Below are 27,969 nucleotides of genomic sequence, written 5' to 3'. Positions count from 1 at the left end.
GATGGTGCTTCCATGGAACTGAGCTTTCAACTTTTTATTACAATGGAAATATTATAAAACACAAACTTGTCTTGTCATAGGACATCATCAGGGACGTCACCTCCTTGGAAAGTCCTATATGATGAAACGCGTTGGAGTTGTAGCCTTGAGTAAGCTGCCTGCGTATAGAAGCCTGTTGTTTCTGGCTGAATCCTGTCTACTACGGGAAAGCAGCTATACTGTAAAGCCCTACTGCTGTGGTATACTCATTTTGTTAATGTTGTGGATTATCTGTTGGAGTTCTGATACGTTTGCATTTTAAAATATTTTTATTGTAATAAAAATGTTAAAATCCCGTGGAAGCAACCCCCATCCTTGGTCTACACTAAATTCTAATACGTTGAGAGCTTGAATTCTCATGGCTTTGTTTAAGCAGGGAGATGCGGCGATAATGGGGGTAGCCACACGTCACTAGTAGCCCTGTTCCCTGCTATATAATGCTGAGATTCTCAGAATTATACGGTGGCAGCTAAGCCACAGTTTCGCATTTGAGAAGAAATTGCATCAACAAGCCCCCGGACATTGAAGTGGGAAGGATCCGGTTGCTGTGTCTACCTTTCAGGAATGGGGGAGATCTACAGTAATTGGGGAGTCTCCCGTACATTCTGGGAGAGCAGAAAAGTATGTATTGGTGACAATCCCTGCCATACGCTAATTAGAAGGATCACATGCCTACAGTACACCGCATTGTGCTTCATTTGTGCATGTTACGTTTACTATGCATCAAACCTATTTCTACAGCTTAACATGATGTTAATGGAAAACCACAAGTATTAATGGATCTATGCAAACGTTATATAAAACATTAGATTTAAATAGTTTACGTAATGATTAAAACATTAAAAGAGATCCCCATATGCGCCTTTGGCTAGAAAATATGGCCACCATGAAACAACATTAAACTGAAATATAAAAACAAAATAAAAACAAAACAAAAAACAAGTAACAATGATGCTTTCATTCCTAGGGACAAGGCAGCAATTTAAGACCAAACCAGCTCTAAATCCATATTAAAGATGATAGCTTTCTTAACTCCTCGGCTGCCAAAGGGGTCCCCGGCACATTGGAAGTCTCGCTGGCAGCCGAGTGGTTGTAACATCTATTTTTCAGCTAATGACTTTCCTGCAGATGAAAATAAAATGTCCACATAAAAAGATGATTTATTAGCAAAAGGCTGAGACATGGAGGAGACGCATTAATAAGATCCAGACATCGCCATGCAGAATCTTCCTATTCTTTCCTATGCTATGTATGAGAAATAAAATGGGCATACTGTAGCTTCCATATAAAAAAAAAAATAAACAGCCGTGACACGCACAGTCTGTGAGAAAGGGGCTGATGAGAGGGAGAACAAGGAGGTGTAACGGTGGCTGTTAAATCCTGGAAAGTTTTATACAGTTTTTATTTGGTCCCATATGACTTTATGTTGTCTCTACTTCAGTTACCTCTAGGAAGAAAGCAGCAACTTTTCTAGGGTTCTCTTTCATCCAGTTTCTTTTTCTTCACAGTCAACTTCTTCTACCACCCAAAAACCATTACTCATAATGGCCCTCATTCCGAGTTGATCGGTCGCAAGGCGAATTTAGCAGAGTTACACACGCTAAGCCGCCGCCTACTGGGAGTGTATCTTAGCATCTTAAAATTGCGACCGATGTATTCGCAATATTGCGATCACAAACTACTTAGCAGTTTTAGAGTAGCTCCAGACTTACTCTGCCTGTGCGATCAGTTCAGTGCTTGTCGTTCCTGGTTTGACGTCACAAACACACCCAGCGTTCGCCCAACCACTCCCCCGTTTCTCCGGCCACTCCTGCGTTTTTTCCGGAAACGGTAGCGTTTTCAGCCACACGCCCATAAAACGCCGTGTTTCCGCCCAGTAACACCCATTTCCTGTCAATCACATTACGATCGCCGGAGCGATGAAAAAGCCGTGAGTAAAAATACTTTCTTCATAGCAAAGATACTTGGCGCAGTCGCAGTGCGAATATTGCGCATGCGCACTAAGCGGAATTTCACTGCGATGCGATGAAAAATACAGAGCGAACGACTCGGAATGAGGGCCAATACTTTTTAGTTATGTTTTTTCCATAACGTTCCATCTTGATGAACCAAAAAAGTAACAGAATGAAGGATTAGGGCCCTCATTCCGAGTTGATCGCACCAAGCAACTTTTTGCTGCTGGTGCGATCAACTATTCTCCGCCTATGGGGGAGTGTATTTTAGCATAGCAGGGCTGCGAACGCTTGTGCAGCCCTGCTAAGCTAAAAAAATTTCAAGTAAAACAAGACCAGCCCTGGACATACTTACATACACACCCTGTGCGACAGATCCAGCGATGATGGGCTTGGCTTTGACATCAGACATCCGCCCTCCGTTCTCCTGGACACGCCTGCGTTTTTTTTACCACTCCCCGAAAACAGCCTCCAACGGTCAGTTGACGCCCCGGAACGCCTTCCTGCAGTCAAACTTCTTGCGATCGTTCTGCGTCCGCTTTTTCCGCTGTCAGCGTTGTTGCCCGGCACAACGACGCGCATGCGCATTCCAGACCCGATCGCACCGCTGCGAGAAAGTGCAGCGTGCGATCGGGGTCGGAATGAGGGCCTAGGTTCTTAGGACTTATTTGGGATCCAATTGGAAGGCAGCTAGTGTTGAACTGGTGTTGAAGTGGTGTTTACTGAGGTGAGTGGGGCATTGTGGTGTAATTGTCCATGCAACCCTTACAGTAGGTAAACAGTCTCCAGGGGAAGTTCCTGCTCTCTCGATAGTCCGTGAGGTCTCACTCTAATTCTAGAGTCTCCCAAATATTCCAGGAAAATGGACAACAAAAATTTAACTTCAAAAAATTGACATTTCCCAAAATGATGTCCGCCATTTCTTCTGAACGTCCCACAGCTATTACTGTAACTAGAACTACCAGCTAAATATAGTGTATTTGTCTTTGGGTCTTGTCATTTTCAGTGACTGTAGTATTACTGAGAAGGGGAACCAATCAGATTCTTGTTGCCATTTTTCAGTACAATTCAGGAAATAAAAGTAAATGTTTGATTGCTTGCTATAGCTAATATTACGCAATGTTGTCCAAAAGGCCTGAAAGACGTATGGTGGAGATGGAGTGTCTTTTCCTTATACAGTAGGATTGGTTTCAACAGTTGTTTAATGAAGATGCAATTTTTAGCAATTAAAAAGTACAGATTGGGTGGAGCTGATCTTTTATTTTCTCTTGCCCCCTGCTAGGTATTAAAAACAGAAAGATTGCTATAAGAATGAGGTAGTTTAAACCTCTAGGATGGGGGCTGGCATGAGTGCTGATCACATGACTTAGCCGGCCTATGGTGTGGCAAGGGGTGTGTTTGACTTTATTTAAAAGCTTGGTCTGTGGCCGGAAGCCTCTTTGTTCCAGTTTTCCCCTCCTCCCTTATCGTTCTTATTGGTTGGTAATTGATTGATGACTATATTGCAGCAGCACAGAAAGGCAGCTTAAGAGTCCAAGTGTAGTCATTTCATTTTTGGGTGGCAGCTGTCCTAAGCATAGGAGAGACATAAAGTGGAAGGAGATAAAGTGCCAACCAATCAGCTCCAGTCATTTTTCAAACACAGCCTGTAGCATGGCAGTTAGGAGCTGATTGTCTGGTACTTTATCTCTGTCCACTTTATCACTCTCTAAAGGTGGGTACACACTGGAAGATATATCTGGCGATCATTTGATTGGCAGATATATCTATGGACGGATTGGGCAGTGTGTTGAGCATACACACTGCCCGATCCGTCGGGGAGTGACTTCATGAACTGGGCGGGCGTGTACACACGCCCGCCCAGTTCAGCTGTCAGTCATCGCCGGCCGCCGCAGCATGTGTACAGGCGGTCGGCCGACCGCCCCGTACACACACAGCGACGCGCCAATATATCGGTAGATATATTGGCCGTCGGCTGTGCTGCGGGGCCGACGCGAAACGTCTGTGAACGACGGAGTTCACAGACGTATCGGCCGTACACACTGGCCGACGGACCTGCGATATATCGGCCGTTCAAGAGTACGGCCGATATATCGGCCAGTGTGTACGGGCCTTAAGACTTATTACATCTCCCCCTAGGACTCATAGGGCATATGTACCAGTGCTCGGTGAGAGATAAAGTACCAACCAATCAGCTCTATGCTGTCATATTTTAAACACGTTCTATAAAGTGACAGGAGCTGATTGGTAGGTACTTTATCTCTCTCCACTTTATCTCTCTTCAAGTGTTGATGCATATGCCCCTAGGCTTCATTGACTGGTGTTTGTTCGCTGTGCCACATTAGGAGAGGTGGCATCATCACTCATGCGGGTGGGTTGTCAAGTTAGGAGGTCAAGGGATAACCTTTGTTGTGTTATAGTTTAGTTGTGCACCTTGGGTGGTGTCCGCCTGGAATGCTTGTTGTTGGTTGTTACTGTGCATTGTGGATTGTGTTGGTTATGGACGTCGTTTCTTTGCTATATATATATATATATATATATATATATACATATACATATATATATAGTTTTTATATATATATATATATATTTAGTTTTTATATATATATATATATATATATATATATATACTAGGTGATTCATCGCGACCTACGGGCGCTCTTCACACCGTCATGAGGGGCTATGCCCTCTTAACCCTTGCATGCTCTTGTGGCGTGCAATAGTTGTATTATATGGAGTATTACCTCCAATCATAATTGTGTGAGTGGTTAAATATTGCACGGACAAAGGGCGTGCGATGGTTAAGGGGTCGTAGCCCATTGCAACGGCGTGAACAGCGCACGCAGGGCCTGATGAATCACCTAGTAGGTGCTGAGTAGGTGCTGTGGTTGGGGGAGTGGTGGGTTTGGGGGGAGACGCCTATGGGGGGCTGGGGTTGGCGGGAGTGAGGGAGGTGCGGGTGGGGAAGGGGCTGGTGCGGTGGTGGGGGAGGGGCGGGTGCCACGGGTGGGGGTCCAGAGCCACCGCGGGTGGGGTGGGTGAAGGGGTGCTGCGGGTGGGGCGGGTGCAGGGGTGCTGCAGGTGGGGGAAGGGGTCCGGAGCCACCGTGGAGGGGGGGGGTGCGGGTGCCGCAGATGGGGCCCGGAGGTACTGCGAGTGGGGGAGGTGCGGGTAATGCTTCTCCTCCTGTCAGCAGCTAAGCTGCTGTCCTCCCTTTGGCAGTGGCTCTCACGGAGACTCGCAAAGCAGCCAATCACTATTGTTAGCGCCGGTGTCCCAACGCACCGCATTACAGGGAAGAAAATGCACTTAATAAAGTACAGCTCCCAGAAGCCCTTAGCGCCTGAGTGCTTCGGCGCTAAGGGCTTCTGGGAGCTGTAGTTTATTTAGTGCGTATACTTCCCTGTAATGCGGCGCGTTGGGACACCGGCGCTAACAATAGTGACTGGCTGGCAGAACTGACTGACTCGCTAAATCAATGTAAAAGGTGAGAGTGCTGTGCAGTGTCAGTGACACTGCACACCCACTGCACTGCATAGCACTGTCACCTTTTACATTGATTCAGCGTCCAGACATTACCCTCAGCGATATCACCCCCTCTATTAGTTACATGAGCCATCTTGGGGCTTCCAGGCCGGCCGGCCAGGTGTTGTGTTGCGGAGTCAGGGCCTCTGGGGATCTGGGTGCGCCTGTGGCGGGGAGGCACTTCTGTGACATCACGCGCAGAGGAGGCTCCGGGGCTCAGAGAGTATGCTGTACAGGGAGGGCTATGAGAGCCTTCCGCTGCGCCGCTTTCATACACATCTATGCCAGTGGCCACAGCAGCTTGAGTTCCACCTGCACTGCGGCTAGGGAGTGGGGATTGTTGATGCCGGAGGGGGCAGGCGGACTGGCAGCAGGACATACGGGGTCATTCCGACCTGATCGTAGCTGTGCTAAATTTAGCAAAGCTACGATCACTTACACTGACATGCGGGGGGACGCCCAGCACATGGTAAGTCCACCCCTCATGTCAGGCCGACCCCCCCCCCCGCACAAATACAAAAGCATCGCACAGCCGCGATGCTTTTGTACTTAAAGAGTAACTCCCAGCCTGCGCAGCTCCTGCGGCTGGCTGGGAGTTACTCGTCACTGCCCGGGTCGCAGCGGCTGCGTGTGATGTCACACAGCCGCTGCGGCCCGCCCTCCTCACGGTCCGGCCGCGCCTGCATTGACCGAACCGTGGACACAAAACGGGGAGCAGATTCTGCTGTACCGCCCCCTCCTGCCCAGCGACCGCCTTTGCCTGTCAATCAGGCAGAGGTGATCGCTAGGCAATGACAGCTGTCAGCCATGTGCCGGCGCACTGCGGCATCCGGCGCATGTGCAGTTCTGACCTGATCGCTGCTCTGCGATGAACTGCAGCAAGCGATCAGGTCAGAATGACCCCCATAGGACGCTGCAGTAAAAGTTTTTTCCCCCCTATGTACAGCGCAGAGACTTGCTGCAGATGCAGTGGCATACCCCTATGTACAGCGCAGAGACTTGCTGCAGATGCAGTGGCATACCCCTATGTACAGCACAGAGACTTGCTGCAGATGCAGTGGCATACCCCTATGTACAGCGCAGAGACTTGCTGCAGATGCAGTGGCATACCCCTATGTACAGCACAGAGACTTGCTGCAGATGCAGTGGCATACCCCTATGTACAGCGCAGAGACTTGCTGCAGATGCAGTGGCATACCCCTATGTACAGCGCAGAGACTTGCTGCAGATGCAGTGGCATACCCCTATGTACAGCACAGAGACTTGCTGCAGATGCAGTGGCATACCCCTATGTACAGTGCAGAGACTTGCTGCAGATGCAGTGGCATACCCCTATGTACAGTGCAGAGACTTGCTGCAGATGCAGTGGCATACCCCTATGTACAGCGCAGAGACTTGCTGCAGATGCAGTGGCATACCCCTATGTACAGCGCAGAGACTTGCTGCAGATGCAGTGGCATACCCCTATGTACAGCACAGAGACTTGCTGCAGATGCAGTGGCATACCCCTATGTACAGCGCAGAGACTTGCTGCAGATGCAGTGGCATACCCCTATGTACAGCGCAGAGACTTGCTGCAGATGCAGTGGCATACCCCTATGTACAGCGCAGAGACTTGCTGCAGATGCAGTGGCATACCCCTATGTACAGCGCAGAGACTTGCTGCAGATGCAGTGGCATACCCCTATGTACAGCGCAGAGACTTGCTGCAGATGCAGTGGCATACCCCTATGTACAGTGCAGAGACTTGCTGCAGATGCAGTGGCATACCCCTATGTACAGCACAGAGACTTGCTGCAGATGCAGTGGCATACCCCTATGTACAGCGCAGAGACTTGCTGCAGATGCAGTGGCATACCCCTATGTACAGCGCAGAGACTTGCTGCAGATGCAGTGGCATACCCCTATGTACAGCGCAGAGACTTGCTGCAGATGCAGTGGCATACCCCTATGTACAGTGCAGAGACTTGCTGCAGATGCAGTGGCATACCCCTATGTACAGTGCAGAGACTTGCTGCAGATGCAGTGGCATACCCTCGAGCTGCACCTATTTGGCAGGTACAGTCCCTTTTTTTATGGTCAGTACCGATTTCTGGCTCTCCAAGCTTCCATTGAAAGTATAGGAAAAGGGGCGTGGCCACACCACTGTACCCGTGGTCACGCCCCTTTTTGAATTTGTTTCGATTTTTATGTGTAAATTATAGTGTTGAGAAGGAAAATTTGCGCTTAAGATGTAAAGCAGCCCACAGCCAGTGGAAAAGGTAACACCAGGACCTTAAACATATAACCAATACAAAAAGATACCACTGTTTATATAGGCGCTTAGTGACGAACTGGATGAACTTGATAGTTCTTTTGTTGTTCACAAAGTGTTGGAGGGTATGTTGCTGCAGATGCAGTGGGCCTATTTTGGGGTGTGGGCCTGGAGCAATCAGTCCCATTGTTAATCCTGCTCTGGAAACACACATCAGCCAAAGGGCATAACCTCCCATTGGATGTAACCTGTGTGGGAGGGCGTTTCTCGCCCAATCAGCTGTGGACTGGGTGTGATAGACCTGCTGCTAACCCAATGAGAGCTCCTAGCCACGCCCAGCGTTATACAGAGTCAGACAGGCACAAAGTCACAGATCTGGGCTATTACATAGGAGATATATATATATATATATATATATATAGAGAGAGAGAGAGAGAGTTTATATATATATAAATGGCCACCAGTTTTTTTCTGCCAAATTTATGTATTTGTGTCTTTATTATTTGTATTATTATTATTATTATTATTATTATTATTATTATAAGTATTAGATTTGTTTTGAAGTGATTTGCACATGACACACCTCATCCGATAGAAGGTGATAATGTTGGTGTATTGCACCCTATGCAATTATCTTCATTCATTTTCTCCACTTTTCTTCCACTCAGGGCTGATGCTTCCTGTTTTCTGCGTGGTAGAACAGATGGACACCCGGGAAGAGCACGCCGAATTTGTTCTGGTTCGGAGAGATGTCCTATTCAATCAGTTAGTAGAGACGGCTCTTCTGGCCTTGGGTTATTCTCACTCATCGGCGGCTCAAGCACACGGTAAGGCAGCTCACTCTGTACATGAATGGCTCTTCATTTCTAAGGGGGAAATTTATCGAGTCTTCTAAAGCGGACAAGTTGAGGTTCAGCAACCAATCAGATCCCAGCTTACATAGCACGTACCAGATGATGATAGCTAGAGTTGTAATGGCTTCTTATCCAGTGTTGCAGAAGGAACGGTGCAAACAGAATAGTGTTAATCTGTACAGAGGAGCTGACTGCTCAGAGCTGTAGAGAAATGTATTCACAGCCGCTGTGTTACAGACTGACAGAACGCTGACGGTCCGCGCTGGGACATAAGCTGTTACGGGACAGTAGACGCTTTTAGTTCTTAAAAGAGATGTCAGTGAAAAGAAAGTTTTTTTGGTGGTTTTATCAGTCAGTAATAAAGTTTTTTGTTGATGCTTTTTTAAGTACGAAATAATTTTTTGCATACTGAACGACAGTCTCAACATTTGGTAGTGGTGAGAGGCAGCGGAAATCTCTGTGTGGAATAGTCTGCGAGCAAAGAGTCAGGAGAGATTTGGGTTATTTATGATTGTCCTTGTATCAGTAAAAAACAAAAGGTTTCTGTACTATGGGGGACATTTACTAAGCAGTGATAAGAGCAGAGAAGTGAGCCAGTGGAGAAGTAGCCCCATCAACCAATCAGCAGCTCTGTATCATTTTATCGTATGCAAATTATAGATGTTACTTCAGTGCTGATTGGTTGCCATGGGCAACTTCTCCACTGGCTCACTTCTCGCCTTTTATCACTGCGTAGTAAATGTTCCCCAGTGGACCTTATTCAGAGATATACACAGCCAGATCTGCGTTCATCTCCTCACATGCTGGGAGCCGGATGCATCGGAACTAAGGTTGACACCTGGCTGCGCCGTTAGGCGGGCTTCCGCCATTTTTTTCCAGTGCTGCTGCACGTGACGTCACGCAGCCGCCCTGAAAAACGGTCCCAGATCGCCCCCATTCGTAACGCCCCACCCCCCCTTCCCCGACGATGACCCCCCGACTTCTGCCGTTGTCAGTCACACTGCAGCCGCTTCCTTCCTTGGTGCGGCCGCATTGTTTAAGGTCATGCATGCGCACAACGGCCGCTGCGCGCGCGCATCCCACCTGAATACGGCCGCTGTGTGCGAACGCGCGGCTGCGTCCAGGTCTGAATAACCTCCTATGTACAGTAAGCCTGCTGACATGGCAGTTCATAGTTCATATATTCAGCGCAATTAAGTGGGGGTCATTTATAAACGCCTTGCACAGTGCGATTTAAGTTTTTCAAATTAATAAATTAAAATGTGTCAGTTCTACCATAATCTGCACGTGATGTCAAGTGCTAAAATGAGATTTGATTTTTTCATTGGATACATCGGCTGAAGATAGGGTAGGCTGATAGGCTTCAATTGCTCATTCGGCGTGCGTCAGATCGCATAATGTATAGAATGTTTCGCTCTGTACAAACCTAAACAGTCATAAATATAACATGTGAAATGATAGAGGCCGTAATGTCTCGTTACTGTGATGAACTGAGTAACGGCTTTGGGAATAATCGTACAATGTTCAGAAGTATGAAAACTAAAGGGTTCAGGTTGTCTGCGCTAGAATATACCATACATAGTATATTGTTACCACTTCTATAAGGCAGGTTTACCTCTAATAGTAATGATAATCACTACAGGGCAAATAATAAACCCGGTTTGATACAATATCACACTCCCGTTCTGACACAGTAACAATTATGTGACCACGCAAATGTTACAATGTTTCTCCTTTCTATCTGGGTCTGGCTGATAATGCAGTGAGATTTTCCCCTTTTAACTTGGCTGATGGGCCAACACTTACTTCAGTGTTCTCACCCGCAGTCATCAAAAAGGTATCTTTATCGTGAGCCCAACTATCTCTGCAATCTGTGCTGAATGGCAATTACAACTTACATTGGAGTTCAGTCTCGCGTGCTTCAAAAAGTATCTTTATGGTCCCCCACTTCTTATCAGAGAAAGACGTGTAGCATCGGTCCAAAAGGAACAGGTTTATGAAACCAAACACCAGTTAAAATACAGGTATGCTGAGACAGTCACTTGCGGGGAGATGTAGTGCAAAGCGTCCTTTCCGGTCTCTGTTCGTGCTGCAGTCACGATCGGTGCCGGGCGGATAGATGTTAAGCAGCGGCTTCGCCTTCCCTTCAGTGATACTCTCAGCTCCCGGTATGCAGACGTCTGCGTGACCATGGTGTGTACATAGCTCCCAATGAGAGCTCGGCAAAGCTGGAGAGGCGTCACTGGGTCCCCATTGCCGGCAGGTATAGATGGTGTTACGGAGCTGTGGAAACTAGGATTTCAGCCCCTTGATAATTACAGTATATGGGGGTGGAGGTAATTGACGCTAAGTGGTTTAAGGCCAGAGGAATCTCTGATTTCTCCAGCTACAGTCATAGGGAGGAGTGTGGGTTCGGTGCCGTCACCCAGGGTGCAGGACCCTGGGGGCATTTCCGTCACTGCCCGACGACCCCTGTATCTGGCTAGCCAAGGATGCAACAGGCAGATGCCCTACAGTATGTAGAGCTGCCTGGAGCTTCCGGGCAGCTGTCCGCTTTCTACTGCTGGCGGTCATGTGATGTCACAGGTTCGGGAGCGGGGCTGCACGGGGCGACAGCGAGCTCTGCTTCACCTGTCTCCAGTGTTGACTTGTCTTTTCACTGCATCATAAATAGAACCCTTTGGGGTCTATTCATGAAGCAGTGAAATGAGTGGAGAAGTGAGTCAGTGGAGAAGTTGCCCATGGCAACCAATCAGTGTTGATGTAACATTTATAAAGTGATACGTAGCAGCAGGGGTTTCAGCTGCGTGACATGTGGGGCAGTATGAGACAGCGTCTCTGCGGCGACGGGAAATTCTCTCTCTTTCCATGTTCCGTGAACAATTCCATTCCGGGTGCACAAACCAGCAGCTGATGCTGAATAATAGTTTTGTAGCTTTGTATCTCACGCTTGTGCCTGCTGAAGTGACCCTCCGAGTGTCTGCGGCCAGGCAGGCCGTAAACAAGCGTGCATTTAGGGATGCAGAGCCCAGTGTATCCGGGCAGCGCTGTTCTATAAAGCAGTTTATTATTGTGTAAGGTAATATTTTCCTTTTGGATTGTGTCATATGAGCGTGGTTAGCGGCTCCGAATAAGAGTGAGTCACACACCACACTTCCAATGGGGTCTTTGTCCTCTTCAATTACGCATGAATGTAAATCTAATTGTATTTATGGTTGGTCTTCTCATTGCTCTGCTGTTTAATCTAATAATGGGATAACATCTTTATGTTGCTGTGCTCACAGGCAGAGTTTTATGGTTGGCCTTTGGTATCCAGCGAGAGAAAATATGCAGAGAAAACAATGCATCTAGGTGTAATTAAGTCTTTATAAGAAAAGCCATTATGGTAATGAGCAGAGTATAAGTGCTGGGAACCAAGTACAGCAGTGAATTCGTCAGCACGCCGGTTATTGGTCCCCAAAATGACACTTATACACTCACAGCAGTTATTGGTCCCCAAAATGACACTTATACACTCACAGCAGTTATTGGTCCCCAAAATGACACTTATACACTCACAGCAGTTATTGGTCCCCAAAATGACACTTATACACTCACAGCAGTAATTAGTCCCCAAAATGATACTTATACACTCACAGCAGTTATTGGTCCCTAAAATTACACTTATACACTCACAGCAGTTATTGGTCCCCAAAATGACACTTATACACTCACAGCAGTTATTGGTCCCTAAAATTACACTTATACACTCACAGCAGTTATTGGTCCCCAAAATTACACTTATACACTCACAGCAGTTATTGGTCCCCAAAATGACACTTATACACTCACAGCAGTTATTGGTCCCCAAAATGACACTTATACACTCACAGCAGTTATTGGTCCCCAAAATGACACTTATACACTCACAGCAGTAATTAGTCCCCAAAATGACACTTATACACTCACAGCAGTTATTGGTCCCTAAAAGTACACTTATACACTCACAGCAGTTATTGGTCCCCAAAATGACACTTATACACTCACAGCAGTTATTGGTCCCCAAAATTACACTTATACACTCTCAGCAGTTATTGGTCCCCAAAATTACACTTATACACTCACAGCAGTTATTGGTCCCCAAAATGACACTTATACACTCACAGCAGTTATTGGTCGCCAAAATTACACTTATACACTCACAGCAGTTATTGGTCCCCAAAATGACACTTATACACTCACAGCAGTTATTGGTCCCCAAAATGACACTTATACACTCACAGCAGTTATTGGTCCCCAAAATGACACATATACACTCACAGCAGTTATTGATCCCCAAAAATACACTTATACACTCACAGCAGTTATTGGTCCCCAAAATGACACTTATACACTCACAGCAGTTATTGGTCCCCAAAATGACACTTATACACTCACAGCAGTTATTGGTCCCCAAAATGACACTTATACACTCACAGCAGTTATTGGTCCCCAAAATTACACTTATACACTCTCAGCAGTTATTGGTCCCCAAAATGACACTTATACACTCACAGCAGTTATTGGTCCCCAAAATGACACTTATACACTCACAGCAGTTATTGGTCCCCAAAATGACACTTATACACTCACAGCAGTTATTGGTCCCCAAAAATACACTTATACACTCACAGCAGTTATTGGTCCCCAAAATGACACTTATACACTCGCAGCAGTAATTAGTCCCCAAAATTACACTTATACACTCACAGCAGTAATTAGTCCCCAAAATTACACTTATACACTCACAGCAGTTATTGGTCCCCAAAATTACACTTATACACTCACAGCAGTTATTGGTCCCCAAAATGACACTTATACACTCACAGCAGTTATTGGTCCCCAAAATGACACTTATACACTCACAGCAGTTATTGGTCCCCAAAATTACACTTATACACTCACAGCAGTTATTGGTCCCCCAAAAATACACTTATACACTCACAGCAGTTATTGATCCCCAAAAATACACTTATACACTCACAGCAGTTATTGGTCCCCAAAATGACACTTATACACTCGCAGCAGTTATTGGTCCCCAAAATTACACTTATACACTCACAGCAGTTATTGGTCCCCAAAATGACACTTATACACTCACAGCAGTTATTGGTCCCCAAAATTACACTTATACACTCACAGCAGTTATTGGTCCCCAAAATTACACTTATACACTCACAGCAGTTATTGGTCCCCAAAATGACACTTATACACTCACAGCAGTTATTGGTCCCCAAAATGACACATATACACTCACAGCAGTTATTGATCCCCAAAAATACACTTATACACTCACAGCAGTTATTGGTCCCCAAAATAACACTTATACACTCACAGCAGTTATTGGTCCCCAAAATGACACTTATACACTCACAGCAGTTATTGGTCCCCCAAAATTACACTTATACACTCACAGCAGTTATTGGTCCCCAAAATTACACTTATACACTCTCAGCAGTTATTGGTCCCCAAAATTACACTTATACACTCACAGCAGTTATTGGTCCCCAAAATGACACTTATACACTCACAGCAGTTATTGGTCCCCAAAATTACACTTATACACTCACAGCAGTTATTGGTCCCCAAAATGACACTTATACACTCACAGCAGTTATTGGTCCCCAAAATGACACTTATACACTCACAGCAGTTATTGGTCCCCAAAATGACACTTATACACTCACAGCAGTTATTGATCCCCAAAATTACACTTATACACTCACAGCAGTTATTGATCCCCAAAAATACACTTATACACTCACAGCAGTTATTGGTCCCCAAAATGACACTTATACACCCACAGCAGTTATTGGTCCCCAAAATGACACTTATACACTCACAGCAGTTATTGGTCCCCAAAAATGACACTTATACACTCACAGCAGTTATTGGTCCCCAAAATTACACTTATACACTCACAGCAGTTATTGGTCCCTAAAATGACACATATACACTCACAGCAGTTATTGATCCCCAAAATAACACTTATACACTCACAGCAGTTATTGGTCCCCAAAATTACACTTATACACTCACAGCAGTTATTGGTCCCTAAAATGACACATATACACTCACAGCAGTTATTGATCCCCAAAATTACACTTATACACTCACAGCAGTTATTGGTCCCCAAAATTACACTTATACACTCACAGCAGTTATTGGTCCCTAAAATGACACATATACACTCACAGCAGTTATTGATCCCCAAAAATTACACTTATACACTCTCAGCAGTTATTGGTCCCCAAAATGACACTTATACACTCACAGCAGTTATTGATCCCCAAAATTACACTTATACACTCACAGCAGTTATTGGTCCCCAAAATTACACTTATACACTCACAGCAGTTATTGGTCCCCAAAATGACACTTATACACTCACAGCAGTTATTGGTCCCCAAAATTACACTTATACACTCTCAGCAGTTATTGGTCCCCAAAATGACACTTATACACTCACAGCAGTTATTGGTCCCCAAAATTACACTTATACACTCACAGCAGTTATTGGTCCCCAAAATGACACTTATACACTCACAGCAGTTATTGGTCCCCAAAATGACACATATACACTCACAGCAGTTATTGATCCCCAAAAATACACTTATACACTCACAGCAGTTATTGGTCCCCAAAATGACACTTATACACTCACAGCAGTTATTGGTCCCCAAAATTACACTTATACACTCACAGCAGTTATTGGTCCCCAAAATTACACTTATACACTCACAGCAGTTATTGGTCCCCAAAATTACACTTATACACTCTCAGCAGTTATTGGTCCCCAAAATTACACTTATACACTCACAGCAGTTATTGGTCCCCAAATGACACTTATACACTCACAGCAGTTATTGGTCCCCAAAATTACACTTATACACTCACAGCAGTTATTGGTCCCCAAAATGACACTTATACACTCACAGCAGTTATTGGTCCCCAAAATGACACTTATACACTCACAGCAGTTATTGGTCCCCAAAATTACACTTATACACTCACAGCAGTTATTGATCCCCAAAATGACACTTATACACTCACAGCAGTTATTGATCCCCAAAAATACACTTATACACTCACAGCAGTTATTGGTCCCCAAAATGACACTTATACACTCACAGCAGTTATTGGTCCCCAAAATTACACTTATACACTCACAGCAGTTATTGGTCCCCAAAATGACACTTATACACTCACAGCAGTTATTGGTCCCCAAAATTACACTTATACACTCACAGCAGTTATTGGTCCCCAAAATTACACTTATACACTCTCAGCAGTTATTGGTCCCCAAAATGACACTTATACACTCACAGCAGTTATTGGTCCCCAAAATTACACTTATACACTCACAGCAGTTATTGGTCCCCAAAATTACACTTATACACTCACAGCAGTTATTGGTCCCCAAAATTACACTTATACACTCACAGCAGTTATTGGTCCCCAAAATGACACTTATACACTCACAGCAGTTATTGGTCCCCAAAATTACACTTATACACCCACAGCAGTTATTGGTCACTAAAATTAAGATATTAACTCCAAACAAAGCTGACAAACATCCTTCCATGGTTAGGTAAGCTAGAGTTGTATGGGATTTGCTAAAGCAAAAGTCTGTTTTATTTTTTTGTCATGCTTTCTTCATTATTACTATACAGTGTGTTTAATATTTGATGCCTCTGTAACACAGAAGTCCCAATTCCACATTTTTCTATACCTGTTTTGCTAAACAGATTCAGTCGGTTAGTCATGTGATGTTATTTGCAGCCTGCTATTGGCTATCCCAAGCCCCCTGTGTACTCACGTAAAGGGGAGTACCCCTCCTCCTAATATCCTTTTCAGACAGAAAGTCAAATTACCGGGTGAAGCAGTTCTACCCGGTACTTTGCTTATTAACACAGGTCCTTTTTCTGTGTGAAAGAGTCAACCCGAGTTGAAATTCCCGGGACTTCAAACCAGGAATTTGCCAGAGACCCGGGAATTTCAACACAGGTTGACCCATTCACACAGACGAAATACCCGTGTTGATCCGCAAATTACCGGGTAGAAATTCTTGAGGCGGTACTTTGCCTGTCTGTGTGAAGGAGGGGGGGGGGGGGGGGGTCATGCAGGGACTGGCAAAGCGACCCAGCACTCAAATGCCAGGTAAACGCTGGGATTTCCAGACTTTTCTGTCTGAAAATGGTATAACTCAGAACTCTCAGTGTATTACTCTCTGCGCAGTGACCAGAGGTTTTGCTCCTACCGGTCACTAATCATTTATTTCTCAATAGTGGGTTTGCAGCATCACTTATATTTCTGGAGCTGAGAAAATCCAAACTCCCACAGTGCGTGACCAATAGTGTTCTCTGAGTATCCTTCCAGCACGAGCACAACATCCTAGTATCAGATACTGTTAATGATCTCACAATGACATACGTTCATTATCAACGTCAGAGACGGTACTCATATCATTAACATATAGCTAATATGTGGCACAAGATGGTCCTTTAATAATGGGCCCATTATAACACTCTGAAATATTTATGCACTGTTTCCAGATTTAATAGATAATAGGCTAACTGTAATAAAATTGATTTAAACCAGACTAGTCCAGCTCTCATCCCCTAGCTCCGGAAACAAGACACAATCTCGGGGCATACACATAAGCTCTTTGTCCAGCCATTCATTAAACAGACAATTAATCAATTATTTCTTAATTATTGGAATCCTAAATTTCGAAACAAGAACGTCCTGTAGATACTGGGTAGGACAGACCCCGGTTTAAACGCATATTAGCCGCAAATAAAAACTTTTTAAGCTTTGAGGACACCAAAGCCTTTCATGGCAGACAAGGTTAGTCTCTGGAAAAAATGGGATGTCCTGACTGCACCCTTATTCCAGACATACTGTAATAAGAGGTGCTACAATTCTGAGACTTATAGGGCCATGCAGAAAAAAGAAAAATGCAGGTGCACACTTCAAATACTAAGGGTAAAGTTTACTAAAGCTTCTAAAACAGAGAATTAGTGATGTTGCTCATAGCAACCAATCAAATGCTGTCTATAAAAGGCAATAGAAGGTTCAGCGGCAGCATTGTGTCTGCAAAGAGCCCATAACATCCTATTTATCTGTCTGTACCTGCTACTGACTACTCTCATATAACAAGGCTTTCTCAGGCATCTTTGCCGCCAGTTGCACCTGTTTACTGTTGCGTAAGCACGCCCTAACTTGGCTTATCTTGGGATGGGATGCGGTCAGCATCTCAACTGTCTGGATGCTGGCGGTCATGTGACCGGCACTGGAATCCTGACACCACACGATATCCCGGCGCTGGAACACTGACCACCGGCATCCCGCAGGTAAGTATTTGGATGAGGGTTAGGGCACGGAGGGGAGGGGTGGTGGTCGAGGTTTAGGGTTTGCCACTGGGGGAGGGGGGGTGGCGTAGCCGTAGCCACCACCCCACTGAGTCTTATCCCTAGCCACCACCCCCTGTGACTTTCCCTTTCCGCCACCTCAGGCAGGTTAGGGTTAGGGGTTGGGTAAATTAATTACCTTATCCCCTGTAGGCATTCTAAAAGTCATGTGACGGCATACTGACGGCTTGTAGAGAGCATCCCCGTCCGCTGGCATTTCGTATCACACTTGTTGGGACAGCACATCCCGCCTATCCAGACACAGGCTGCCATAAGTGGGAAAAACACACAAATCTACTTTTGTATATTATATTCAATATGTGTTGCCACCTTTGTGTGATGCACATTAATTTGCACTAAACCTTAGGAGCCAATCAGACGCTTTGTTCCGTTGTCCAACATGAGGCAGGCTGTCCCCGGCGCCTCCTCCTCCCCCCTGCAGCCAGAAGGACCTCCAGCTGCGTTGCTAGGGGGAGGAGGAGTTTACCTTCCGGGTCCAGGCTTCAGTGGCGGGGGGTGGTGGAGGCGGCGGGTTGCGGCAGCCAGTGATAAGAAGCCCATAGGCTTCTACAGGGTATTGCCATCCAAAGATGGCGATACCCTCATGGACGAAAACGTGGCGGCAGGGTGTCAGTACATACGAAAATGCAATAAAACCCCCGAAAATGGGGGGTTTATCGCATTTTCCCTTTAGTACATCCCGCCCTTGGTGACGTAGACAAGGGAAGAAGACAATAGAACTTAAACGAATTTTGCATTTTCGATTTTCCAATATTTGTCCTTGATTTTTTTGGGGTATATGTGAAAACTGCTAAGAGATTTATGCCCTTATTTATCAATGAGTGATAAATTGCACCAGCCAATCCGCTCCTAACTTCCATGTCACAAGCTGTGTTTGAAAAATGACAGGAGGTGATTGGATGGTGCAATTTATCACTCACAGTGAAATTTGTCACTCATTGATAAATAAGGGCGTTAATATATAGACCACTTAGTAAATCATTATTTTGTCATACTCTGATGATGCCTTCAGCTCAGCAATGCAATGCACCACTGGCAGCTCCGCAGCCTCCCGAGAGTTTTATCCCTTGTGTTCACCAAGTGTGGATATTACAGTGTGTATGTTTTCACGCTTGCATTTATGAATGGAAAAAGTGTGTTATTAGTCATTTTAGACAGCGCTGTTTATGGTGTCTGTTACATGCAGGAAATGCAATATAGGGTACAGTGATTCATTGGGATCGTGCAGACGTGAATAAGACATAAAACAGCCTTGTCTTGCTTTGTGTGTCGGAGGCGCGTTAGTCGTGTACCAGAATTTGCCGGAGAGATGTATAGATCCAGCTATAGGGGGTAATTCAGATCTGATCGCAGCAGCAAATTTGTTAGCTAAAGGGAAAAACCATGTGCACTGCAGGTGGGGCAGATGTAACATGTGCAGAGAGAGAGAGTTAGATTTGGGTGCTTTATATTGTTTCTGTGCAGGGTAAATACTGGCTGCTTTATTTTTACACTGCAATTTAGAATTCAGTTTGAACACACCCCAGCCAAATCTAACTCACTCTGCACATGTTACATCTGCCCCCTCCCCCCCCTGCAGTGCACATGGTTTTGCCCATCTGCTAACAAATTTGCTGCTGCGATCAGATCTGAATAAGTCCTATAGAGCGGACTGGAGCGTGGTCTTCCCAGTGTCCTTGTGGTATGGGAATCCTGGCCCAGTTTCTTGTGTTTGTGTGTGAGATTTTACATGTAAGTGCAAAGAAGAAAGCAGGAAGGCTTTGTGCAGAGCGGCCGTCTGTTCTAGGATTAAATTCCACTTACAGAAATTATTCTTTCCGCGTTAAAGGCCTGACACCGAGTCGTACGCGGCGGTAATGTCTGATGCAGTGGAGCGATTTATTTTCATACTCGCATGCATCTAATGGCCACCATATGTATTGAGATGTATTGGGGCAATGGCCCTGATCCTCCAATGGCCGTTATGCCCCAACGTCCAGCTAAACCCGGCAAAAATAAACAAAAAACAATTGAATACTGCAGCGCCGATCTCCCATCACATTAGATGGGAGGTCGGGCGTGCATATACAATTGAATTGCCCCCTGTATATATATTTGTCATTACTTATTGACTCAGTGGCTGATAAAGCTAACTCTATGCCCTGCTTGCTGTTTGTTCAGCAAATGTTTGCTTGTTCTTGTTACAGTTCCTCAATCTGTCTCGTTCCTCTCCCACTGACACTTCCTGCATAATTTCAGTGGGATGCGTATGTAAATCAGAGGGAGGAGACAGATTTAGCTGTATTCTTATAGTGCACAGAAAGATGGCAGCTTTCTCAGTGCTTTGGAGAGGATTACTTTTATTACTCTGTTTTATCACTGCAGGTACATTTTGGGCAAGATAGACTCCTTCATATGGCAGAGTTGAATTTATGTACGTATTTACTTTATTTTTGGAAAGCGTAGTTTGGTCTGCAGATTCAGTCCAGGTTTTATGGATAGCCATATTTGAGCATAGGTGACGTAATGAGAACCTTAGTTATTTTGATGTAACCATCTGTGCTCAAACACGGATATCACTACACCCTGGACTGCTAGTGTGCCTTGTGGAACGAGGTTGGAGAATCACTGGTCTGCAGCAATCACATATTTTGCAACGTAAAATAGCACAAAAAGTGGTGCCGGAAAAGTAGATGTGACCGTGTGGCTACACAATCATTCCATAAGGGCATATTTATCCAGTATGGCTAGGGAAACGTAAACTCAAAAGACAACCCTGTGGGTATGATAACCCATAAGATAGGGTGACATAAGATAAGGTGACCCTTTAACCTGGGACACTCATGAATCACACAGGTTCTGTGGCTGGCTGACTTCAAGCCTACATTTCAGCTGGTTTTAATCAGCCACAGAACCTGTGTAATTCATGAGCGTCCCAGGTAAAAGGGATAATATGATCACCCTACATAAGAGACGGCAGCTTCTCAGCTGGATGCATGTCATGAATTTTTAAAAAATATAATATTAAAGGTGAAAGTGAACTGCAGTGACTAAGAAATCAGCTATAAATCTGTTATCTCCTTCTCACTCTTCTACTGTCTACTATAATACCCTAGGCCAGTTGTTCCCAAACGCAGTCCTAAATGCACCCTAGGGAGTAAATTTACTAAGATGGGAGTTGTATTTAAGAAGGGATGTTGCCCATAGCAACCAAACAGATTCCATATATTATCTTCTAGAAGGTGCTAGATTTATGAGAAGTAGAATCTGATTGGTTGTTATAGGCAACATTCCATCTTAAATAAAAAATCCCATCTTAGTAAATTTACCCCTAACAGTCCAGGTTTTAAGGCTATCCATGCTTAGACACAGGTGTCTTAATTAAGTTCATCAGTCAGTTTGATTATACCATCTATGCACAAGCAGGGATATCCCTAAAACCTGGACTGTTGGGGTGCTTTGAGGGCCGCGTGTGGGAACCACTGCCCTAGGCGTTACTTAAGTATGTTGGTGTGGGATGTTCTGTGGACAGAAGACACCAAACCCATGTGATCAGTTAGACCCAATGAGGAGACTGACAAACTTCCTATAGTTTTGATGACCTCACGCAATATATAGAGCCACTGCGTGCTGTGGCTGGGCTGTGTGTCACGCGCAAGTTTGAATGCAGCCATTGGGCACATGCCTGGCGGTGCAGCATACGCTTTTTTTAGAACTTAGAAGAGGTTTGGAGCTGTGCTTATCTTAGTTGTTTCCCAGCGAACGCTGAATGGGTGTTACCGGGTGGCAACAGGGCAGCACGGATTCCATGGATCCCTAAGAGAATACGGGTGTGGTTCATAGGATCGACCACACAGGTCGACAGTGTCTAGGTCAGCCACTATTGGTCGACAGGGACTAAGTCAACACCCAAAATAGGTCGACACAAGCATTAGGTTGACATTAACTAGGTCGACGTGAGTTTTTGATATTTTTTTGGTGTTGTTTTCTTCGTAGAGTGACCGGGAACCCCAATTCATGCACTCGCTTTGCTCGCCATGCTTCGGCAAGATTACCGTTCACAATTGTAGACCATGTGGATCGTAAAAGTATGAAAAAGTACAAAAAATGAAAAAATAAAATAAACATTTTTGGGTGAAAAACTCATGTCGACCTTTTGTCATGTCGACCTAGAATCCATGTCGACCTAATGTATGTCGACCAATAGTGGTCGACATAATGAATGTCCTAAGTGTGGTCGGCCTAGAGACCGTATACCGATAATACATTGGAAACTGAACAAAGAATCACAGTTTGCATGTCCTTGTATTTGAATGGAAGAACAAACAATTCCGCAAACGTTGCAAACTTTCGCTCTTCTTGAACCCACCTAACGGGAACCAGAGTGTTTCAGAGACAGCGGTGGAAGAAGGCGATGGAAAAATGATGACGACTGGTTAATACTAAAACTATTTCGCAGGACTCTGTGTATGAAAATAATTCACATTCTATGTTTGAAAGAATTCATTGATTTTTCTTAAAAGGAACCGTTATCAAGCCTCCGATACGCGTGCAGAAACGTGTCACCGTTCCCCGGATCGTTATGTTTCTCTCGTCCTTTCTGGCGTTGCACGAGCCTTGCAGAATGCTGCGCGGATTTAAACATCAGCTTCGGAACCGTTTTGTAGTTCTAGATTTCCCTGAATGTATATTAGTCAATTATATATCCCTATTTATCCCGATCCCATTTACCCAAGCCATTTTATAAATAGGTTTTATCCATGTACTGCGCTTTCATATCAGAGCAGGAGAACATTATCATGAAAACGGCTTCTTTGCTTGCGAAGACTAATTTAACAGGCATCTTTTAATTTGCTTGACTGCGTTGTGGTCTCTGACACTGTACATTATGCGTCACGTGGGGGAAGTTAGGGCAGATTTATCCATCGCTTCAGGATAATGGGTGAAGAACATAAAACGTATACTGTTCCTCCAGTGTGTATTAGGAGTCATATTTTTGTCTGTTATTCTATTACATTTAATGGATAGCTGTCAGAATACGCTGTACATTACGTTCTCTATGTCTTCTCTGACCTCAAGCAGTTGTGACCTTGAGAGTAACTTTCAGCCTGAAATACGCCATTCTTGACGAAAATGGGGTGTTCCTTATCAATGTGTACTTTTTATAATAGGCTGTGAAAGTTTATCCCCCCTTCTTTATTACCGCTAGGAAGGTAATCCAGTGGCTCCCAAACTTTTTTGAACCACAGCGCTCTGGAGTATCAGGGGTTTTTTTGCGGCACCCCTAGGTTAAAAGTTTTTCATTGAGAAACTTATCAAATATTATTAAATCAAGTCACTTGCGATTACCTGTCAACCTTAGGGCGGGAGGTGCTAAGGCTGCGGGCTGTGGGCCAGATTCAGGTTTGTTAGCAAAGCAAGAAAGCACACAACTGGGCAAAACTATGTTGCAGTGCTGGTGGGGCAGAAGTAACATGTGCAGAGAAATTTAGATTTGGGTAAGGTGTGTTCAACCTGAAAGGTAAAGCTAACATTTGTGGGCTACATGCAAAAGCAGCCAGTATTTACCCTGCACAGAAGCAATATAACCCACCCAAATCTAACTCTCTCTGCACATGTTACATCTGCCCCACCTGCAGGGCAGCATGGTTTTGGCAAGTTGTGTGCTTTTTTTGCTTGGCTAAAAAACCTGAATCAGGCCCCTTATTCCGCCACACAATGCAATGATACTAATGTACTAACATATAAGATTAGTACATATGAATATTCAGTAAAACCCTGAAGCGTTAAAGAGCCACCAGCTGCAGTTTAGCCTATCACATGGACCATAAATAAGTTGATTTGGTCCTAGACCACCAACCCGTGGCACCTCTGCAAGTGCCCCGGCGGCACCCAGTTTGGGAACCACTGAATTAATCGATGTGAAATCTCAAGGAGAAGGGAAATATTGCAGGATATCCTTGGAAAGCTGCCCAGTTCCAATCAGCTGATTTATTCAATTTGGACGACGACGGCGCGCACTGAAACCGCTCTTAACTGAACGTGTCACATTGCTGGAGCCTTTCTTTGCTGTACAGACATTTCCACTCTGCAAAAGAGCTTGAAATTTTGGGTAACCGCGGCAATCGTCCGTGAATGCACGTAGCGTGTTTCCCCGGGTCCCCATTGCTGTCCTGAAATGGCGTTAGCAAGTGGCGAAAAGCGTGGCTTATCACGCTTGTTAAATTGAGTCAGGTCGCCAGCCTTATAAATGTCTGTAGGGGCTTATTCATCAAGTTGGAAAGCGATCCAGAGGGTGAAGAGGGATCCTTTTGAATCCCACCCCCTCATCTGGCCTCGCTGTGCACATGTGCCACCGAAGTTTACGCTTGCACAGTAACACTGCCCAGCGGTGTAAACTGTCGCCGCTACTAGTTATCTCTAAAAACAGAAGTCATCGGTCTCTCGGGACAGTTGTTTGTCGGAGCAGCTGTTCCAGTTCAAAGAGCTATACTGAATTGCTCCAGTGCATTGGGGTCTATCACAGTAAGTTACAGACATAGGCCCTCATTCCGAGTTGTTCGCTCGCTAGCTGCTTTTAGCAGCAGTGCAAACGCTAAGCCGCCGCCCTCTGGGAGTGTATCTTAGCTTAGCAGAAGTGCGAACGAAATGATCGCAGCGCTGCTACAAAAAAAGATTGTGCAGTTTCAGAGTAGCTCGAGACCTACTCCTAGCTAGCGATCACTTCACTTCACTCCCCCGTTTCCCCAGCCACTCCTGCGTTTTTATCGGGCACGCCTGCGTTTTTTCACACACTCCCCGAAAACGGTCAGTTACCACCCAGAAACACCCACTTCCTGTCAATCACTCTGTGGCCAGCAGTGCGACTGAAAAGCGTCGCTAGACCTTGTGTGAAACTGCAATGGCTTTTGTGAAAGTACGACGCGCGTGCGCACTGCGCCCCATACACATGCGCAGAATTGCCGTTTTTTTGCCTGATCGCTGCGCTGCGAACGAAAGCAACTAGCGATCAACTCGGAATGAGGGCCATCATTTCTGCAGGGCCACCGCAATTATATTGAATAGGCCTCTTTGAGTTATTAACTGAGAAATCTGCGATTTCTCCACAGTTTATTATTTCTTGGTAAATTTGTAGAAACTGAGATAAATACGTAGACCCCTTAATTACAGTGTGACAGTAATCCGTCTAGTGAGGATTATTAGCTTGGAGAAGATGGCAAGCAGATTTTTCTACTGCAGAAATGATAGGGTTGCATGGATTTATATATTAAATATGGAAAGGCTGGCACACTGTCAACGCCTTTTATAGCATGGCACAAAACCTGGGTACTGTACGCCTTTTATTTCACAGGGAAATGGCTAATGACCCTCTGCGTGTCTATGAACACGCTATAAATTGTTAATTATTTATAAAAGACAGAACTTTAGTTGGAAAATATGCAGCAGCTCTCCAAGTTCCCCGCCCTATTATGATGTCACATCTGCCTATAATGTCCCGTTTTATAACTCACCAAGACCAGGGTCTACCTGTACAGAATGGCTCATTCATGCCAAGCAGTGCCAAAGGCAACGCACGTTTCATAGCGGCGAAGTGGCTGGCAGCGCTCGCTGGGACTGAAATAAAGTGAGAAGTACAGCATTTAAGTTTAACTTGGTGGCATATAATTATAATCGCTGTAATTACTGAAAGTGTTTAATATTTACTTTTCAAGGCCCAGCAGATGGAGCCCACGGGAAGCCCCACTGTCCTAAACGTAAGGCTGAGCCTGCGCCCAATGCCCGTGCCTGACGCTCAGTTTATATAGCTTACATCCTTCTTCATTGCCTCCCATACAAACAGTTATTGTGCCGAGAACAAGGCGAGTCCTGTCCCGGCTAGTCCTTATAAGTAAATGCAATATTATCAAAATCACAGGCACGCTGTTGATTTAAATATGGCGTATGTTTTATTATTACTCTTATGCGACGGAACATATTGAATAAAGCTTCTATCGGCTGATGCTGGACTGCATAACATCATTACACAATGGGCCTAATTCAGATCTGTTCACTCGCTAGCGTTTTTCGATGCGCAGCAATCAGGTAACTACTGCGCATGCGTATGCACCGCAATGTGCAGGCGCACCGTACGGTTACACAGCGGATCGTTGTAGTGCACTGGTTCCAGCGAAGAAACCATTCGCACAGCCGATCATCGCAAGGAGATTGACAGGATGAGGGCGTGTGTGGGTGGCAACTGACCGTTTTCTGGGAGTGGTCGGAAAAACGCAGGCGTGTCGAAGCGCTTGCAGGGCGGATGTCTGACGTCAATTCCGGCCTCGAATAGGCTGAAGTGATCGCAGCGGCTGAGTAAGGTCAGAGCTACTCAGAAACTGCACAAGCTGTTTTTGTACAGGGCGGCTGCACACGCGTTCGCACACTTGCACAGCTAAAATACACTCCTCTATAGGCAGCGTCTATCTGTTCGCAGCGCTGCAAAAATTAGCTAGCGAGCGAACAGCTCTGAATTAGGCCCAATAACCTTACCAACTAAATATGAACTAACTTAGCTTAACTAGAAATAACGACACAGAGAAATAACGACACAGACCACTGAAATGCCATTAAAATCGGTCAACTGTTATTTATTTATAATACTAAAACTAAGTATGGTGGCAATAAGAAAGAACGGCCGGATCGTCAGTGACATTACGACTTATTGCCGCTACACCTGTCCACGACATGACTTTATTTATCTCAGTGGCTACGCCAATAAATGCTGAGTCTCCAACTCTCTCCTCAGTACACCATAGCCAAGCCCAATGACCCCCGGTAAGGAGGGACAGACTATACAATGTATTGGGCAAAGAGCGCACCTCCAAACAGTGGCGCAATAGCCACTGTAACCGCCGTTCTTTCCCGACACCTATATAGTTTGACAAACTGCAATGAAAAAGCAAAAACGGGTGGGGAAAAGAGGGGACTCGGGAAGGGAGGGTGGGAAAATCCGGAGAGAAAGAGGCAGATGAAACTCCTGCCTCACACAAAATGTCCACTAGCTCCTCCCTAACACTCCCACTATTCTAACTAAAATCCTGCCCCCCAAACCTATTAACTGTTTAATAACCTAACCACACTGTGCAAGGCTCATACAATCCTACAGCCTTAACGTTTACGATCGCTTGCGCTTATTTGCACTCGCTCTTCATTATGAATTAGAAAACAGGATATTTTGAAAAATTGAAGGCGATAATAACGCTTTTTAGTTACATAAAGCTACACAATAGGGGTCATATATTTTATATAATGTTCTCTGCGCACAGTAGCGCAGTTGTAGGCTGAGAAACACCCCAAACAGGTAGCGTCATACCTGCATTTTTGCAACTACCCCCAAACAATCCCTGACTGTCATTGACTTGGAGTGGCATCGCGGCGGCACCTTGGCGCATGTGTAGTGCGACCGTCACATAAAAGCACAGTGGGCTGATAAACGCTCAACTCTGTAAATTTCGTCATTGCATCCATGTCTGAATCATGACCTAGGTCACTCATAATAACTTAAATAAAGTATAAACCGGTGGTTAAATGTTTTTTTTTTGTTTTTTTTTACAAACCATTTTTATCTCCCCGGTAAATTTGTCTTTATCTGTAAGGTCTTAAAGCGCTTTGGTGCATTTCTTCCTTGAAGTTTAACCTCATGCTTACAGAAGATCACTATTCGTATGTAAGACAGTCTCAGCAATTACGCTCAGAGCTGGTTCATCCCGTTGCTCCTCATTGAGATTTGTATAATGTTGCTTTGTGTTATTGCCAGTGAGATTTATGTAGTGTTGATTTTGTAAATGGTACGAGATCAGCTCCGTATCTTCACGTCAGCTAATGCGTTAAATATGCTGTCTAGGAATCTAGTGCTCTTTTGAAGTATCTCCCTTTGA

The 27,969-nt window shown here is 45.0% G+C and overlaps 1 protein-coding gene across 4 annotated transcripts in view; it reads left to right on the top strand.

Moving 5' to 3' along the window:
* SATB2 (SATB homeobox 2) overlaps positions 1 to 27,969 on the top strand; it is a 229,436-nt gene that overhangs the window by 43,628 nt on the left and 157,839 nt on the right. For all 4 annotated transcript variants that reach the window (XM_063933041.1, XM_063933039.1, XM_063933040.1 and 1 more), the window contains exon 3: positions 8,439 to 8,597. In XM_063933041.1, coding sequence (XP_063789111.1) covers positions 8,439 to 8,597 — 159 coding nt within the window. The remainder of the gene's footprint in view (positions 1 to 8,438; positions 8,598 to 27,969) is intronic.

Source organism: Pseudophryne corroboree, chromosome 7 (genome assembly GCF_028390025.1).
Source record: "Pseudophryne corroboree isolate aPseCor3 chromosome 7, aPseCor3.hap2, whole genome shotgun sequence".
Taxonomy (NCBI): domain Eukaryota; kingdom Metazoa; phylum Chordata; class Amphibia; order Anura; family Myobatrachidae; genus Pseudophryne; species Pseudophryne corroboree.
The sequence above is the reverse complement of the archived record's forward strand: the minus strand, read 5'-3'. Positions and strand labels throughout refer to the sequence as shown.